We start from the raw sequence: 15,770 nt of genomic DNA, 5'->3' as shown, positions 1-15,770 counted from the left end.
AGTATCTTTTTCTTACATGCTGGCAGTTGCTCTGTGTAGAGGTTTTGTCAGCATTTACAGTAAGATCTTTCTGAGAAACCGTCAGGGCACTTGGAACATCCAATGCACCAGGGAGTTTGGTTGGTTCTGTGAAATGAGCTACTTCCCCATTATCTCTGATGCAACATCTTCTGGAAGGTACAAATGCACTTCCTTTGGCAGCTGCCTCCCCACAGACCTCCAGCCATTCATTGTTGCACGGTCTGAAGGAGAGGTGCTTGTCAGGCCAAGAAAAATGTTATTCACATTCTGAATGTATCATAGTCTTATGACTTAAAATGACTAGTACTTTCAGAGAAGACACATCTCCAAGTTGGATATTTTTCTTGAGCAACTTTTTGAGCTATTGGAAAAATTGTACCAGACTGGTATGATACAAGTTACATCATGAAGATGATCTTGGAAGATCGTCAGTAAAAATAAAGATGACATATGAATATATCTCTTAAGCTTCCCATAATGTAATGGATCTGAAAAAATCAAGTAATTATATTCATCTTCTACAACAGTGGCAACTCAGTTAGCTTGAGGAAATTAATAAGGGGTTAAAAACTACAAAAAAGTTCATGCAATTTTCAAGTAAAAAAGCAGTGGAAACACTTGTTAAAGTAATTGTGCTCTTGGTCTCCAATTACTCTTTAGGAGAATTAGGACATTCCTTTTATTACCACAAATGACATGAGCACCGGGGCCAAAGTCTGCCTTTACTTATATCCAGACAACTCCATTGACGTCAATGGGATCTTACTGATTATATAAATCAGGGCAAAATCTGATCCAGTAGTAAAAATTACATCCAACTTTCTTGTAACAAAAGCACATTCACACCAGCAAATAAAATCATCTGCCTGGTTCTAAGCTCAGTCCTGATGAAATGAAACCAGGGGAAGGCTGAGCTCTACCCTGAGCTGCTCCATGCCCAACCATCGCCTAACATCACCCATTGCCCTGTGCCATGACACGCAATTAGCCAGGATTAGGAGCACTAATGAGCCAGGAGGGGTGGGTGTCTCCATGCCACCACCCCTCCACTCTGCCTGCGGCTGCCTGCAGCCTGTACAACCCTGCCCACGGGGGTGTGGGATTTTGGCTGTGCCCTGGCACTGGGATTTGAGGTGCACTCACTGCTCAAGGAGGCAAATGCCAGCACGACGAGTGCTTGGCTGGCACTGCAACCAGGCTGTGCACGTGCATGCCTGCAGCTGCTGCCGCTTGGTTGGGTGCTGGCTTTGATGAAACTTGTTGACCCAGAGGCTCAGACAATGTGTGAAGGGAAAATGATGTAGGCAAGCAGGCACATAAAGTAGCTGGCAGGCAGGGGGAGCAGCCCACAGCCTCAGCCCAGGTGAGCATCCACCCCGGCACAGCCTGTGCTTGTGCAGCCATGTTGGGTTCTCAGCCAAACACGGGAGGTACCCATCATAAATGTCTGCCTTCCTTTCCCGATGTGAAGTATTCAGAGTTGGTTTACTCAGTCTGAGAAAAGGCTTCTGCACAGATATATTTATACATGTGGTCTCGGGGGATGTCATTTGTAATAAGTGGAGTGGCTTGATTTGCCTAAGAGACTTAGTTTAGCAGCCGAGAACTCCAAAATTCTGTCCTTTGAAAGACAAATGATAAAACTGCTCCTTTCCATGATGTTTTGTATTCATTTTAATCTCATTTTTTTTTTCCTTTCCATTTCTTTTAAATAAACCTAAATGTCAGATCTGAACTACTTAAGAGTCCCTTTGTTTAAAAAAGGCAGAAAACTTCTCTGTGGAAAGATGATTTGGTGTGGCAGCCACTTGGCATACCAAGGTTTAATTATAATTGATGCTGTCATCGTTTAATAATATTTTAATAGACATGGTTTAGAGTATTATGCCAAATAAGTAAAACTTATTATTTAGCTCATGTCCTATTTATATTTGACACTTCCTGCTGAAAACTCATACTTGCTTTTCTTGCTAGAAATGGCCTGATTAGAGGCTGGTCTTTTCAAAACAGCTTACGAGAGTTAATACTCAATTCCCATCGGGATTTTTTTTAGTAGGATTTGGATGTCTAACTGTGGAAGTCTAAAAATCTCAGTGTAGGAAGCAAAGGAGGACACCCAGAAACTGATCTTGTGTACTCCTTTATTGGAGTAATTGTGTTAATGCCAAAAATGCCACAAGGAAGTGTGGCTTGAGTAAGGACTCAGCTCTGCAGGTCCCACTCTGCTCCTGGTCAGTCGGTCACTCAGTTAAATGGAACTTTTTTCTCCTTTGTTTGATTTTTTTTTTCTTGTCATTTTTGTGCCTAGATTATTTTCTCTGTGGGAACAGATTAAAACTGTTTGATCTTGCAACTTCACAAGGGGAGGGATGACGGCACAGGGCAGAGGCAGAGAGGAGGAAGGAAGGAAGGAAGGAAGGAAGGGTTGTGTTGTTGTGGCAGAACTGGATAGTAGGAAAGATCAAGCGTTTGGTTTAGTTTCCCTGGGAAACAAGTCTTATCTGCATCTTGGTTGCTCTGTATGAAGTTACTACCAATGCTGATAAGTTTCACCATGGAATAGAAATGCCCTTTTGTGTGTCTATATGCTCTTGATAAAACAAGAAAAAACTTTTTGTGCTTGGTATAATTGCTCCAATTATCCCACATACTAGTGAATCTATGATTACAAGCCCACATATCTTAAATCTAGCTTATTGGGCTGGGAATACTGTAGAGAGAAGGTGTTCACAGGGATCTTGTTAATGCAGAGAACTTTGAAATAAAAATGTAAATACATAGTCATCTAACAGCTTCACTGAAACTGCCTTTGTCAGCATTTATCTTGTGCTGTGAGGGTGGGAGAAGTTACTCCACAACCAAAATTAAGATACTTTTAGAGATTTAGAAGATTCTGCCTAGAAGTTGGCATCATTTTGGCTGGAACTTGCCAAAACTCTTATTTAAGGCATCTTTGGTTCTTGAGGGTTGGGCAGGAAGTGTTGTTTAACAGCCCTTTCTAGCAGCTTTTCAGAGCTCCTTCTTCTGCCTTTGGGCATTGCCTAGAAGCAGTGTTAAAAACTCTCAAGTTTAAATAACAGCTCAGAAGGGTTGTATTCAGGCCTGATTTAAGTAAGGATTTGCTCTGTTTGTCTGTCAGAACTCTGTAAGCTTCTCATGCCACCTGCTAGAACTTACTGGTGAGGATGAGAGAAAAAATAGAAGGTCAGAGAGAAAATCCAGCATTTACAGAAATAAGTCAGTAGTTTTCCAAGTGGTTGCTGCAGAAAGAGGCCATGAGGTGGGGCAGTAGTGGGCCTAGGGGTGAGTGTGATGCTGTCATTGGGATAAAACAGAGAGACCTGTGCACATCAGGCCTTGTGTCACACCTACCTGCAGCGTTAAGCTCTGCTCATTTCAGCCAATAAACCAAACGGCTACTGGCAGAAGGTTCTGGTCCAGTGTAATGTTACAGCATATGCTTACTATTATCCATGTGAACTCATGGCTACGTACACCCCTACAGCTGAGGGTGTGCTTCTGAGCTTTGCAGTGTGCCCTGGGGGACCACAAAGGAGAAGCAGAACAAAGGACCATAAATAGGATGAGTTAACTAACCCAGTAGGAATATGTCCCAAGAAGGCTTAAGTTTGCTCTGATCTCCTTGTAAAGTTTCATCCTTTCTGCTATAAGGCTTTTCACTGGAAAACTGATTTCCCATGAATTGGAGGAATACGTCTTCATTAAGACGTCAGGCTGTAGTGCCTGACTCAAGAGGCTGGTCAGCTCTCCCAAACCATGCCCCGTTGTGTTACAGGCTTGTGGCTTAGGGATGCAATAGCAAATCCCATCGAGCTAATTCAGAACAATGAGGGTTTGACAGGATGCCTGTGTGAACATTTGTTGGTTATTAAATATAAGCAACAGGGGCATTACCACCAATGATGACAAATGGTTGGCAAAAATACTAAATCTGACAGAGGTCTGGGCTGGCATCTACAATGAGTTGCGCTGGTTTTAAAAGGGCCCTGAAGGATTTACTGTCACTGGGTTACTAGAGTTGAACAGACAGGTTTGTATTTAGCATTTCTTTTAAAAACTCTGGTTTAAGGTACACTAAAAGACCATGAGAGAGAAGGTCTAATCCACAGAGTTCAGAGGAGAACAAAAGACCCATTAGAGAAAAAAAATAGAATAAAAAAAATAACCCAGAAGCATCTTAGCTCCACTTTACTTCCACCAAACCCAGACCTTATCGTGTCTGATTCACTCCTGAAAGGGCGATGTAGTAGTTTATGGCACTGAGAGCCAACACAATTAGGAATGCATGAGTGTACCTGGGAGGGTTGTCAGAGACATATCTGTGTGTATCTTGCCAGAGCTGAGCACTCATCCACACCTGTAGCTGCTGAAATAGTTTTACAGTCCCACCCTTCTCAGGTATGATAAGCCTGAGACCCAGGTTTTATGGTTAGGTTCAAGTACGGCAGGTTTTCCTGGAGCTTTGTACAGTTTGGAGACACTCTACTTTGAATTGCTGTGTTGACATAAGTGTGTCTTTGATTAGTAGATCATCTATGTTTATCTTAATGCATACTTTCTTTTAATAATTACCTTCTCCTTACTAACTGCTATGGTAACTTTAATAGTCACTGTCTTGAGTCATGAGCATGGAAACGGGCTCGTATTTTGCTGAATCAAGACCTCTGTCAGGCAAGCCTGCACATTAAAGGAGATTGATTTTCCCTGCGAATTAACATTGTTACTGAAGGCACCAGTATGACAAATAGAGCAGCAAACCAAGGGCGGTCTTCTGAGCCCATCACATGGGCCTGTTGTGGAGAGATGCAATCTGTGCGGCCACAAGGCTTTGTTTGGTTTAGATTACAGCACAACACAAGTCTGGCTCACCAGCGAGGCAACATCTCCCCATGAGGGATGCAGCAAGAGCGAGCCCAAAGAGGGAGATGGTGAATCAGTGACCCCAAGTTCGTTAACGCTTGGGCAATCCCAGGCATCAGCTCTGATGCTGAAGTAGCAGATGCATTCTTCCCACGTTCAAAGCACAGTGTTGCCTTTCTTCCTATCAAACCACTTCAGGGCTGGTCTGCACACCCCAGGCTTGGGTTTGCCCATGGTCAGCATCTCAGGAGCTCGGACATCATGGCTGTTCCCTGGGAAGATTTTCAGCTCTGCAGTGAGGCGCTCCCATCCCCTGGTGAACTCCCCAAGCTCAGCACGGAGCAGCTTCTTTTGTTTTATTTCTTCCTCATGCCACTCATGGCCGTGCCCTGCCAGCTCGCTGGAGGTGCCACGTGTCCATGGACGCACATAGTGGAGCTCCCAGCCCCGTGGGAAGTGCCTGGTGCCAGTTTGCAGCAGGAATTTGCAGCACCTGAGCACTCCCGTGCTGGGTCTGTCTCCTGTGAGCCGTTTTGGCAGGACAGCCCCACTGCCACAGGGAGCTTGAATTTCTGGCTGCTGCAAGGAGAGGATTGTTTTTCAAAACTCTGTTAAAGGAGTTATTATTCAAAATCCACTTTTATGTTAGAAGTGCTTTCCATCTCTCCTTTTATCTCCAAACAAGCCAAGTCAGCAAAAACACAGAGTGAAAAACATGCACCCAAGGAGATATATTTAGAAACTGGTTAGTGCGTATTTAAAATTCCTGTCAGTGCTTACACTATTTTGCATGTCTGGACTGGTGTTAAATTAAATTAAATACATGCAAGCATGACATTTATTATTCTAGAGCTCAGCACATTAAATAACAAAACTGCCTATCTAATTTCACTGCCACAAATCCTGGAGATGTGGCTTGAAATAGGATGTTCTTATGATTATCTGAACTTCTTCCTGCATCTCAGTAAATCAAGGAAAGGTCAACTCTGGGGGAAACTGAAAAATAACAGCTTAAAAACAGCTTCATAACAAGTGGCTGTGCTTCTTAATGGAGCTGCTCTAGGGTCCAGCACATGGTATCTTCATGCAGAGGACACCCACTGGCATAATTTTTTTGGTAGAAGTGAATAAGGGAGGTGAAGCTGTATTTTGGGTAAGTTGGGTCTGATTTTGACCACATACCTGAGGAGGCTTGCTGGTTTCAGGGCAACACTGCAGGGAAGCCCAGGACCTTTCTAAGAAGGTGACTGCAAACACAAGTGAGGTGCAAACCCACAGCCTCTTACAGCCCTTATTTTTGGGGCTGAGCATGGAGCTGGATGGAGCATCCTCTCCCCACCACTGCCCCCACAGGCTGCTTCCACCCATGTCAGATTCTTTCACCCAGGTGGGAGAAGAGGAGTCAGCATGATGCAGATTATATGAGGAAAACATAAAAGATGAAGTGAGTCTTTCTCCTCCCTAGCTAAGCTACTGCCAAACAATTAATCCCACAACATGCTCTTGTAGCCTTCCTGCCCCTCTTGCTTTACCAGGAGCTGAATGGATAAATGGGTTCACCAGTCCTGCCGTCACCACCACTCCAGTTAACAGAGGGTGTCTTTTACCACTGTCATGATATTTTGAAGGTGGGGAGCTGAGGCAGAGGCTCATGTAGGGGGTGAGCCCTGTCCTGCAGAGTGGCAGTCTCAGGAGAAAGAGGCGCACTCACCCTTCTCAATTCCCACTGTTCCCATTGAACTACGCTGCTCCCAGCTCCAGGAGAAAGGGGGAGTTAATGGTGTTTGCTTATCTTTGTTATAGAGTCAAAGCAGTGTGTTTTGGTTAAAACAAGAATGTTTCAGTGTTCAAAATCCTCCCTGCAACTTGGCACCTCTGCTCCAGCACAAAGTGCTTCACAGGGATAGCCAGGCTTCAGGCTTGCCATTTGTTTCTAATTATTGCTTTGAACGATTCCACTGAAATTAAATACATGCAAGTGTAGCATTCCTTAAGGTTCGGTGTTTACTTAAAGAGTTTATTACTTATTTTTACTGGAATAATACAGAATGTAGTCCGTAAGATGAACCTTTTCCCAACTGCATTCTCTGCAGAAAGCCGAGGAAGGAAGGAAGGAAGGAGCATGAATACGTTTGAATGAAATTACAGCAAAGAGATTATTTTGCTTTCTAGACATCCACGCTGCCCGGACTTCACCCCTTTCTGGTCAGGCCAGGGAAGGCTCTCTGTGGTTTTAACCCTTCCATGGAGCCAGGTGTGTGTGCGGAGGCCAGCCACGAGCTGGGTGAGGGGTTGCAATGGTCCCAGGCCACTATTTCCACAAGGCTTTCTGCCCAGCCCTTAATGCTATGCAGCCGTGGTGTTAGCAAGGTCAGGCTGATGCTCACCCGTTAGCAGTGCTGCAGGCTCTGAGCAGCTGCCAACATCTCACTATAGAAAGTGCTATGATAATTTTGGGGCTTTTCTGTAGCTGCATCATCAATTTTCTTTGCACTGAATGTTCATACACTGCTGATTGCAAACCTAAGTAAAAATCTCTCGAATGATCACCGTCCCTTTTCAAGGTAGGAAATGTGTTTTGTCTGACAGGCTGTTGGTTTAACTACCTGTCTAAATGAAGCAACTTCAGACCAAAAAAATCCCACTTCCTCTGTTGAAAATATCTCAGCAGGACATGGTGTGACACCTGTGCTCCAGCCTTCTGCCTTTTGAGGAGTCAGCCAGCAGTTTTTTGCTGATTCAAGTGCTCCTTTCATTATCAACCAACCCCACCACGGGAAATGCTGCAAACCAGCAGCGTTGGCAGGGTAACTCTGAAACTGGATCTTGTTCCCCCAGGGAAAGCAGCATACCTCCACGTTGGCCAAGTCATCGACGGCGTTGACATGCGGGCAGAAGTGGGGCTGCTGAGCCGCAACGTCGTGGTGATGGGCGAGATGGAGGGGCGCTGCTATGAGTACGGCAGCAAGCTGTGCTCCTTCTTCGATTTTGACACCTTTGGGGGACACATCAAGGTAGGGCTGCTGCCCTCTCCTTGTACTTTTCTCTGCCACACCTTGACATACTGAGAAAGCCAGGACGCGGGAAGGGAAGCGAGCATTCCCTCCCTGGGTGCCTGGGTGCAGCAGCTCCTCCCCACTGCTGCTGCCTGATATCTGGCTTTGAAGTGTACCTCACGCCCCTGCAGACCCTGCTCAGCCACAGGGGCTGGTGCTCAACCCCTCCAAGAGACAGCCTCCACATCCCCATCCCAGTTCTCCCTGAATTCTGGTGGTGCACAGCCCAGGGGGGTCAGTTTGAGCCCAGGTGAAAGACACTCATGGAAAACATAAAATTTGAATGTGTTTTTTTTCCGAAATGAAGTAAGATGTAGCCATGGCAGCAGTGGTGGGACCACAAAGCCACTATGGTTCCCTTGGCCATCATGAGCCTCTCTCTCTCACCCTGCAGCTGTACTCCCCTTGCACAAAGTAATTCTCTCTAGAAGATACCACCCACCCATTCCTATGCTGTATTCGCCCTCCTCCTTGCCCTCATCTTTCCTGACTGATGTTCTTTTGTTCTCCAGATTGGTCTTGATTTTAAGGCTACCCATATCGAAGGCCTAGAATTGAAATACATGGGACAGCAGACAATGGGACATTACCCAATTCATTTCCATATGGCTGGAGATGTGGATGAAAAAGGAGGCTACAACCCTCCAACGTACGTGAAGGATGTCTCCATCCACCACACCTTCTCCCGCTGTGTCACCATCCATGGATCCAATGGCTTACTGGTAAGAAACCCCAATGTCTACCTTACTGATCAAGACACCAAATTATTTCCTCGTAGTGTGAATGCAGCTTAATTATTTCAGGGTCATTTGTTTTATTCTTAGAACTAGTGTGTCTCCTTCTCTTGTCCTGATTATGGAGATGTATGTTCCAGGAGTATTTCGACCCGCGTTAAGGAGGAGACCACAGTGGCACTGTTGGCTGTGTGTGATTCAGAGCAGGCAGAGCTTTTGTCTGTGTGCAGGGATGTCCGCCGACCAGCCCATCTCTAATGAGTGGTTGGGTCTATGTATAGGCAGAGAGCTTGCTATTTAAAGAGGATAATCAGAAGGTTTAAATGTGCTTCATCTTTCCTGTAATAAAGATTTGTGTTTGCAATGCCATTCACTACATTAAGCATTCCCAAAGTTCTGATTTGTCAGAGCTGCTCTCCAGGCAGGGAGTCCTTTAGGATAAATCTGTATAATGACATATGCTTATCAGACAAGTTACAGCACACCAGAGATGATGAGAGCACATTCAGATTCTGCCTAGATGTAGGGATGTTTTCTTCTTATTGTAAGCATGCAGAGGTTAAAACACAACATTACTGAGCATCCTGGAGACTGGCACGTAACCCCAGAAGGCTTTCCTCACTGCTATCCCACATCTGATGGCTTCCTTAGAAAACACACTTGCTCCTTTGGCACTTCTGAGATAGGAATGGGTTGTGTTGATCATGTCATTTGTTGCCCTTGTCAGCTTCCTGCCATTTTAAGGCAGTATCTTCCAAGCCAACCACACTATTAATAACAGATAGGGTCTCCTACCCAGCACCCACCTGGTTGCAGTAAAGAAACCAAGACCTAAAAAGTACAGTACAAACGCTATTACTGAAGCTATATATCCAGTCAGCTCCATTCACAAAAATGAACAGGAGAAAAGAGAGACCTTTACCTGCATTCAGGAAATATGAAGGAATCTATCCCAAAAGCAGAGCTGCAAAAGTTGTGAAATAATTATCAGGTTTGACTAGCCAACTTTTTCCCAAGTATCTATTCAAATACAAAGTCTTGAAATTCCAAGATTTCTGTAGGCTCATTCAGGGAGATGGCAGGGTATTCCTAAAGGATGAAAAAAATGTGTATGAGAGCCCTGGAGTATTTGTATAGTCAAGAGCCTTGCTATCATATATAACAGAGATATAAGAGAAGATGTGTCACCAGCAGACCATCACCTAGATGGCATTAGGAGCTCACATTCATGTTGTTTTTTAACTCTTTTAAAGCCACCATACCCTCTCACAGTAGGAGTCTACAAGAGACTACACTCAGACTTACTTGGGGGATATCATTCATTTCCAATGCCTGATGAAGATATGTTTGTAATCCTTTGTTTACCAATGAGTGCTTCCTCCTTTGCTGACACTAGCGCATGATGGGCTTAGTCTTACAGTCTCTTTTAGGCACGGACTGCAGGCTACAGCCTCTAAAAGTGGCAGCAATAAAAAGGGACATCACAGGCATAATTAAAATGCACAGAAGTTAAAGAAAGGGCATTGAAATTGCAGCTCCAGAAGCATCTTTTATCTGCTATTTACGAATATGAGGTTTTGCTTCTGATCTCTGTCCTTCTAAGTTTATAATGTGAAACCTGACGAGTAAACTTGGCTTCTGGAAAAAAAAAAAAAAAAGGAAGAAAAAAAAAGCATTCTGCTATTTAAATTCTATAAGGCATTCAGGGTCATATGGGATCTTGCCAACTCAAAGTTGCCAACATGGGGGCTCAGCACGCAATTCATGTGCAGGGTTGAAGGGCAGTGCTGCAGGGCTCGTTTTTCACACGATCCCAAGGCTCTTACCAATGGCACCATGAACACACTGGCTACTCAGAGGTTGCACAGCTGTGGGTGAGCTGCAGGCCAGCTAAAGCCCTGCTTCTCAATGTGACGTGAGATCTTCGTTCTCTACTGATTAATACTTGCCAACCCAAATACCCAGCGCCTGGCATTTTTCGTATGGGTCAGACAGATGGATTTGTATAGGGCATTTGGAAATATTTCTGTCTCTTGTGCTTTCTCTGAGTGACAGCTGTCCGTTGGAGAATCCATGGCAGAGGGATCCGTGTGCTCAGGCTTTTCCAGACAAGATGACATGATGAAATTCAGACAGGCTGATGCAGCTGATGAAAGCAGCTTGTTTCTCTTGCCGTTACTCAACAGCCACCATTCCCTAGATGACTGTGGTTTGCCTTCATAAGGCACCCAAGAAAAATCTTAGAGTTTAGGACATAAAACCTAAACTGTTGGTCAAGAATTTAATCTCTGCAGATTATAATTTATTGAAATGTGTGAATGCTAATAATACTTAACACACATAACACTGAACCTATTTTTTATTTTAACCATACAATTACTGCCAATGGATTAATTGAAAGCCCCAATGAAATAAAGCAATCTAACTGTGTTTGTTCAGTTGCATCACAGAAGAGGTGCTCCAAAGGTTGCATCACCTAAATGGTGTCTCATTGCTCTGATAGACATCTGCATTCAGCAGCTCCAAGCCTTGATTCTTCAGGTGATTCCACTGCAATCTCCTCATCTGTTTTCCGACTCTATTTTCCTTCCTTTCCTCTTCCTTCTACCCCAGATAAATTCACAGACACCCACACAGGTCTCTGGTGACTACTAGGGTTATTCAGTACATTTCCTTGCTGCCTATTATCTTCTTACTTGGGCAACGCTACATGTTTCTACATGCACAAGCACCATTTGTGCAGACAGCAATGAGCTCCTTCTTCCCTCAGGTAACAGTCATTCCCTCTGAGGTCAGGTAGACCCAAAGCATACTTTTCTGAGGGAAAATTTGTCTTGATGATGTGCATGAACTGTACTTTGGAAACATGCAAAAGACATCTAGCTGGACTGTTAAACCTCAGCACAGTATATAGCATTTAAGGATGTACTTAACTTTAGGCCACTGATTTCCAAGGGGCTTCTCACAAGACTGTAGTTAAGTACCTGTGTAAATGCCTTGGAGAGTGTCTATTTATTCCCGATGGCAAGACTGTTTTATCTGTAAACAAATCTGTAGAAATTCTCCTCTCACCATAACTGTTTGAAATTGCCAATACTTACCCAATGTTTTCTTTTACACATTGGCCATAAAACCACCCAGTTACACCACTGAAATCCTGGGATGAAACTTTGCTCTGATTCCCACTCTCTCCACTGGATCCCAGTGAGCAAGCTAAAATAGAAACAGCCATCAGGGCAGGAAATTAAATGGAGGCCAATAAACACTACGACAGGAGCCAGGGGAGAGCAGTACTTCATGGAATAAGTGGCTGTGCTAACTACTTCAGTGGTATCTGCTTTTAGTAATCCAGCTATACTGCACAGTTTTGCCATGGAGGGCATTATCTGGCCATAAATTACTCATGGTTAAGGTAAGATTATGGACTATTAAGAAGGCTTTAATCAAATCAAAAATTAAATCCATTGGAAAAATGCTCTTGGAACCAGCAGCTCTTTTGCTATCCAAACATTTCAGCACTGGGCTTGTGTATGAAAACACACACAGGAAACTAAGTCAGAGCTGACCGAGAGATGAGATATGGGAAAAATAATTAATCAAATGAAGGGTGACAAGTGCATTAGGGAACAGGTCCCTGGATGATAACTGTGTTGTTTTGTGGCCTTTCGGGGATGAGTTAGGACAACACCAGGCTTGCTGGCTCTCCCCCTGCCAGTGCACATTCCTTTCTCTGCCTCACTCCTCTCTAGACGTCCCGGGGGAGGTGTTCTTCTGCGATGTTTCTTCCCATGCAGAGAGGTGGGCTTTGCCCCAGCTCTAGTCTGGTCACCTCAGGTTTTCATACCCCGGTCCTGGTGGAGCAGTGTGCCTGCTGGCAAGATAAATAGCCACACCACGTGGCTAGTGTTTCTCTAAGGAAACCATTTCTGTCATCTAAATGTTGCAGCAGCATTTCTGATGTGTCTTTCCAATGGCACTGCTGTGTGAGAGAAAACTAATCGGCTTCGGTGGCCGTGTGCAGTTCTGACATCTCTGTGATTGAAAGACTTCCTCTACATGTTGGAAAACTTCTGAAAAGAGATCACTCTCCTGACATATTCTCCTATCCCATAAAACTTTACAATTGCAAGGCTGGGACAGCTCACGTGTCCAAGGAGGGACAGTTCAGTGTAATATATACTTTTTCCATGTGGAAAAAAAAAAAAAAAAAAAAAAAAGCCTCAATTTTGCAAAAGCTGTCATCTAATTGAATGGGCAAAGTTAGCTGTAAATTTCAGTCAGGTAATTTAATGGAATACACAACTTTGCAGGTCATTTTTGACGTGTTTAATTTACTGTGGTGACTTGTGTTCAGAGATTTGAGTATTTACAGTGGAGCATGGATAATACATAATAGATGTGGGTGCAGATGTAAGATCATAATATACTTGGCAAGTGGTGTTTTTTCTCATGTGAAAACATATTTGTAATCATTTCAACACAAGTCTTGGGATTTGATTTGAAATCGGTGCTCTTTGCCTTGAGATGAGGCACATAGATGACAGAGGAATCTCAGTCCTGTTAACAAAAGTAATTCTGGTGCTTGGGAGTCTAGGTCTTCCAATGACACCATAAATAGGTTTTGTATCCAGTTTAATATCCTCTTTTGCCCTTTCACCATTGCTGTTTCACCAGAAGCATCTCTAGGAACACACTGGCGTCTAGCTAAACTTTGCCAGAAAGGTTTTCTAGGTCAAAGGTAGCTGATGGGTGAGGGCTGATGGAACAATTAAGGAGAGACCCAGGAGAGACAGCATTTCACCTGACCTGAAATTCATTTTCCATATTCTAGACATAAGCAATAACAGCCTACTTGATTGGACACAGCATGTTTGAGGATTGTTTTCTCCCAGCCAGTTCTAGCCTTAGGCTTCAAACTCACATATTTGCATTTATGCTCCTGTTTTTTTCAAATCTCCTAGTGGGTCGATGGCTGTTGTTCTGTCCTACACAATGGTGTTCTGATGTTAACATCATTCAAACCAGAAACAGAACGGCACTGATTAACACCAGCTGATTTGTCTCAGGGTCAAGTAAAGCTTCTGTCAACAACTTGGAAAAAAGGATCAGGTCAAACTTAAAACAAGCCAGCTTGTCTGGAAAACAACTTGCCACCTCTCTGATAGCCTGAAAAAATATTTTTTCAGCTCAGCTGCATTTTTCAGATGCATTTTATATAGCTGCTCATGTAACTCCATATGAAGATGAATGAGCCCAGATGTGATCTGAGCATCTAACATCCTTTGCTCATCTCCCCACCCGATGTTTTTTCCGGTCTCATGCTAAGATAGTCTCTGATTTTGCAGACAGACAAAAGAATGGAACTAACATTTCCTAGGTGATGACAAATTCTAGTTAAATTTAAATGTTGGAGTTATTGTTTATGCTATCAGCTCTTAATAGCAGGAAGTGATCTTGCTTTTGCTTTTGCATCTACACTTTGAGTTCAAGAGGGTACCAGGGTGTTATTACTGTAAAGTCTCTTCTCATTATGTAAAGGTTGAAGGATGAAGCCTTAACACAGACCTTTGTTTTCTTTATGCAGGTGAAGGATGTTGTGGGTTATGATGCACTGGGCCATTGTTTCTTTACGGAAGATGGACCAGAAGAGCGCAACACGTTTGATCACTGCCTTGGACTGCTTGTTAAACCTAGCACACTGCTCCCCTCTGACCGGGACAGCAGGATGTGCAAGCTGATCACAGAGGGAGCTTACCCAGGTTACATTCCCAAACCCAGGCAGGACTGTAGGTGAGTGGGAGCCTCCTTTTCTTCTGTCTGTTCTTTGCAGAACTGAGCCATAAAAGATAGCATTGTGTGCATACGATTACGTAGTCCTCTTTTCAGATCTGGGCTTCATGCCCCAAAGTCTGGGAGAGCAGTCTCCGTGGTTCAACCAGAAGCTGCTGAGTTTAGAATGGGCTGGGCTCTGACATTTGTGCTCATATTGTATGATAGCTGATTTTGAAAATACTCCCATTAGCTCTAAAGCCATTATCTGCAGAGCACAGATATTGTTTAATGATACAGCATTAGTATTATGCATTCATTTGGCAGTTTACCCAAACTCTGAAGTGAAACTAAAATGGTATGATAAATGCAGTTTAGCACAGAATTAGAACTTGGCAATAAAAGATCAAAGGCTGTATATGTCTGCTGGATCTCTAATAGTCTGTCTACGTATGAGCTCATGAAAACGTTTCCATGAAAACTTCTTAAAACTTCTATTTGCCACAAACTCGGTATTAAACTTGAAAAATGCTCAATGCCTTTCATCTCCCTTTTGCAAGATCCTTTCCTCTAAGTGTCCTTTCAGACCTGCCAGCTGAGGTTTAGATGAGGATTATAGAAGCATTTGCAACAAGAAGGAATTTTACAAGTTCTTTTTGCAGTTCTGTTGCCTTGAAGACAAAAAAATAAAATAAAATAAATAAAATCACGTGAAGTATAGAAGAAATATGACCAGCTTGGCCACACAGTTAAGCATTAGAATTTATTCTTAGAAGAATCACAGAATCACAGAATCACAGAATTTTCTAGGTTGGAAGAGACCTCAAGGTCATCGAGTCCAACCTCCAACCTAACGCTAACAGTCCCCACTAAACCATATCCCTAAGCTCTACATCTAAACGTCTTTTGAAGACTTCCAGGGATGGTGACTCCACCACTTCCCTGGGCAGCCTGTTCCAGTGCCTCACAACCCTTTCAGTGAAGAAGTTCTTCCTAACATCTAACCTAAAACTCCCCTGGCTCAACTTAAGCCCATTCCCCCTCGTCCTGTCACCAGGCACGTGGGAGAACAGGCCAACCCCCACCTCGCTACAGCCTCCCTTGAGGTACCCATAGAGAGTGATAAGGTCGCCCCTGAGCCTCCTCTTCTCCAGGCTGAACAAGCCCAGCTCCCTCAGCCGCTCCTCGTAGGACTTGTTCCCCAGGCCCCTCACCAGCTTCGTTGCCCTTCTCTGGACCCGCTCAAGCACCTCGATGTCCTTCTTGTAGCGAGGGGCCCAAAACTGAACACAGTACTCGAGGTGAATTA

General features: G+C 43.9%; 1 protein-coding gene across 1 annotated transcript in view; it reads left to right on the top strand.

Moving 5' to 3' along the window:
• The window catches only part of CEMIP (cell migration inducing hyaluronidase 1), a gene marked incomplete at both ends in the record, with an annotated part of 50,447 nt that overhangs the window by 14,696 nt on the left and 19,981 nt on the right, over positions 1-15,770 (top strand). The window contains 3 exons of the mRNA XM_084293568.1: positions 7,741-7,916; positions 8,471-8,680; positions 14,277-14,482. Coding sequence (XP_084149694.1) covers positions 7,741-7,916; positions 8,471-8,680; positions 14,277-14,482 — 592 coding nt within the window. The remainder of the gene's footprint in view (positions 1-7,740; positions 7,917-8,470; positions 8,681-14,276; positions 14,483-15,770) is intronic.

The sequence above is a fragment of the Netta rufina genome (genome assembly GCF_964035555.1).
Source record: "Netta rufina genome assembly, chromosome: 11".
NCBI lineage: Eukaryota > Metazoa > Chordata > Aves > Anseriformes > Anatidae > Netta > Netta rufina.
The sequence above is the reverse complement of the archived record's forward strand: the minus strand, read 5'-3'. Positions and strand labels throughout refer to the sequence as shown.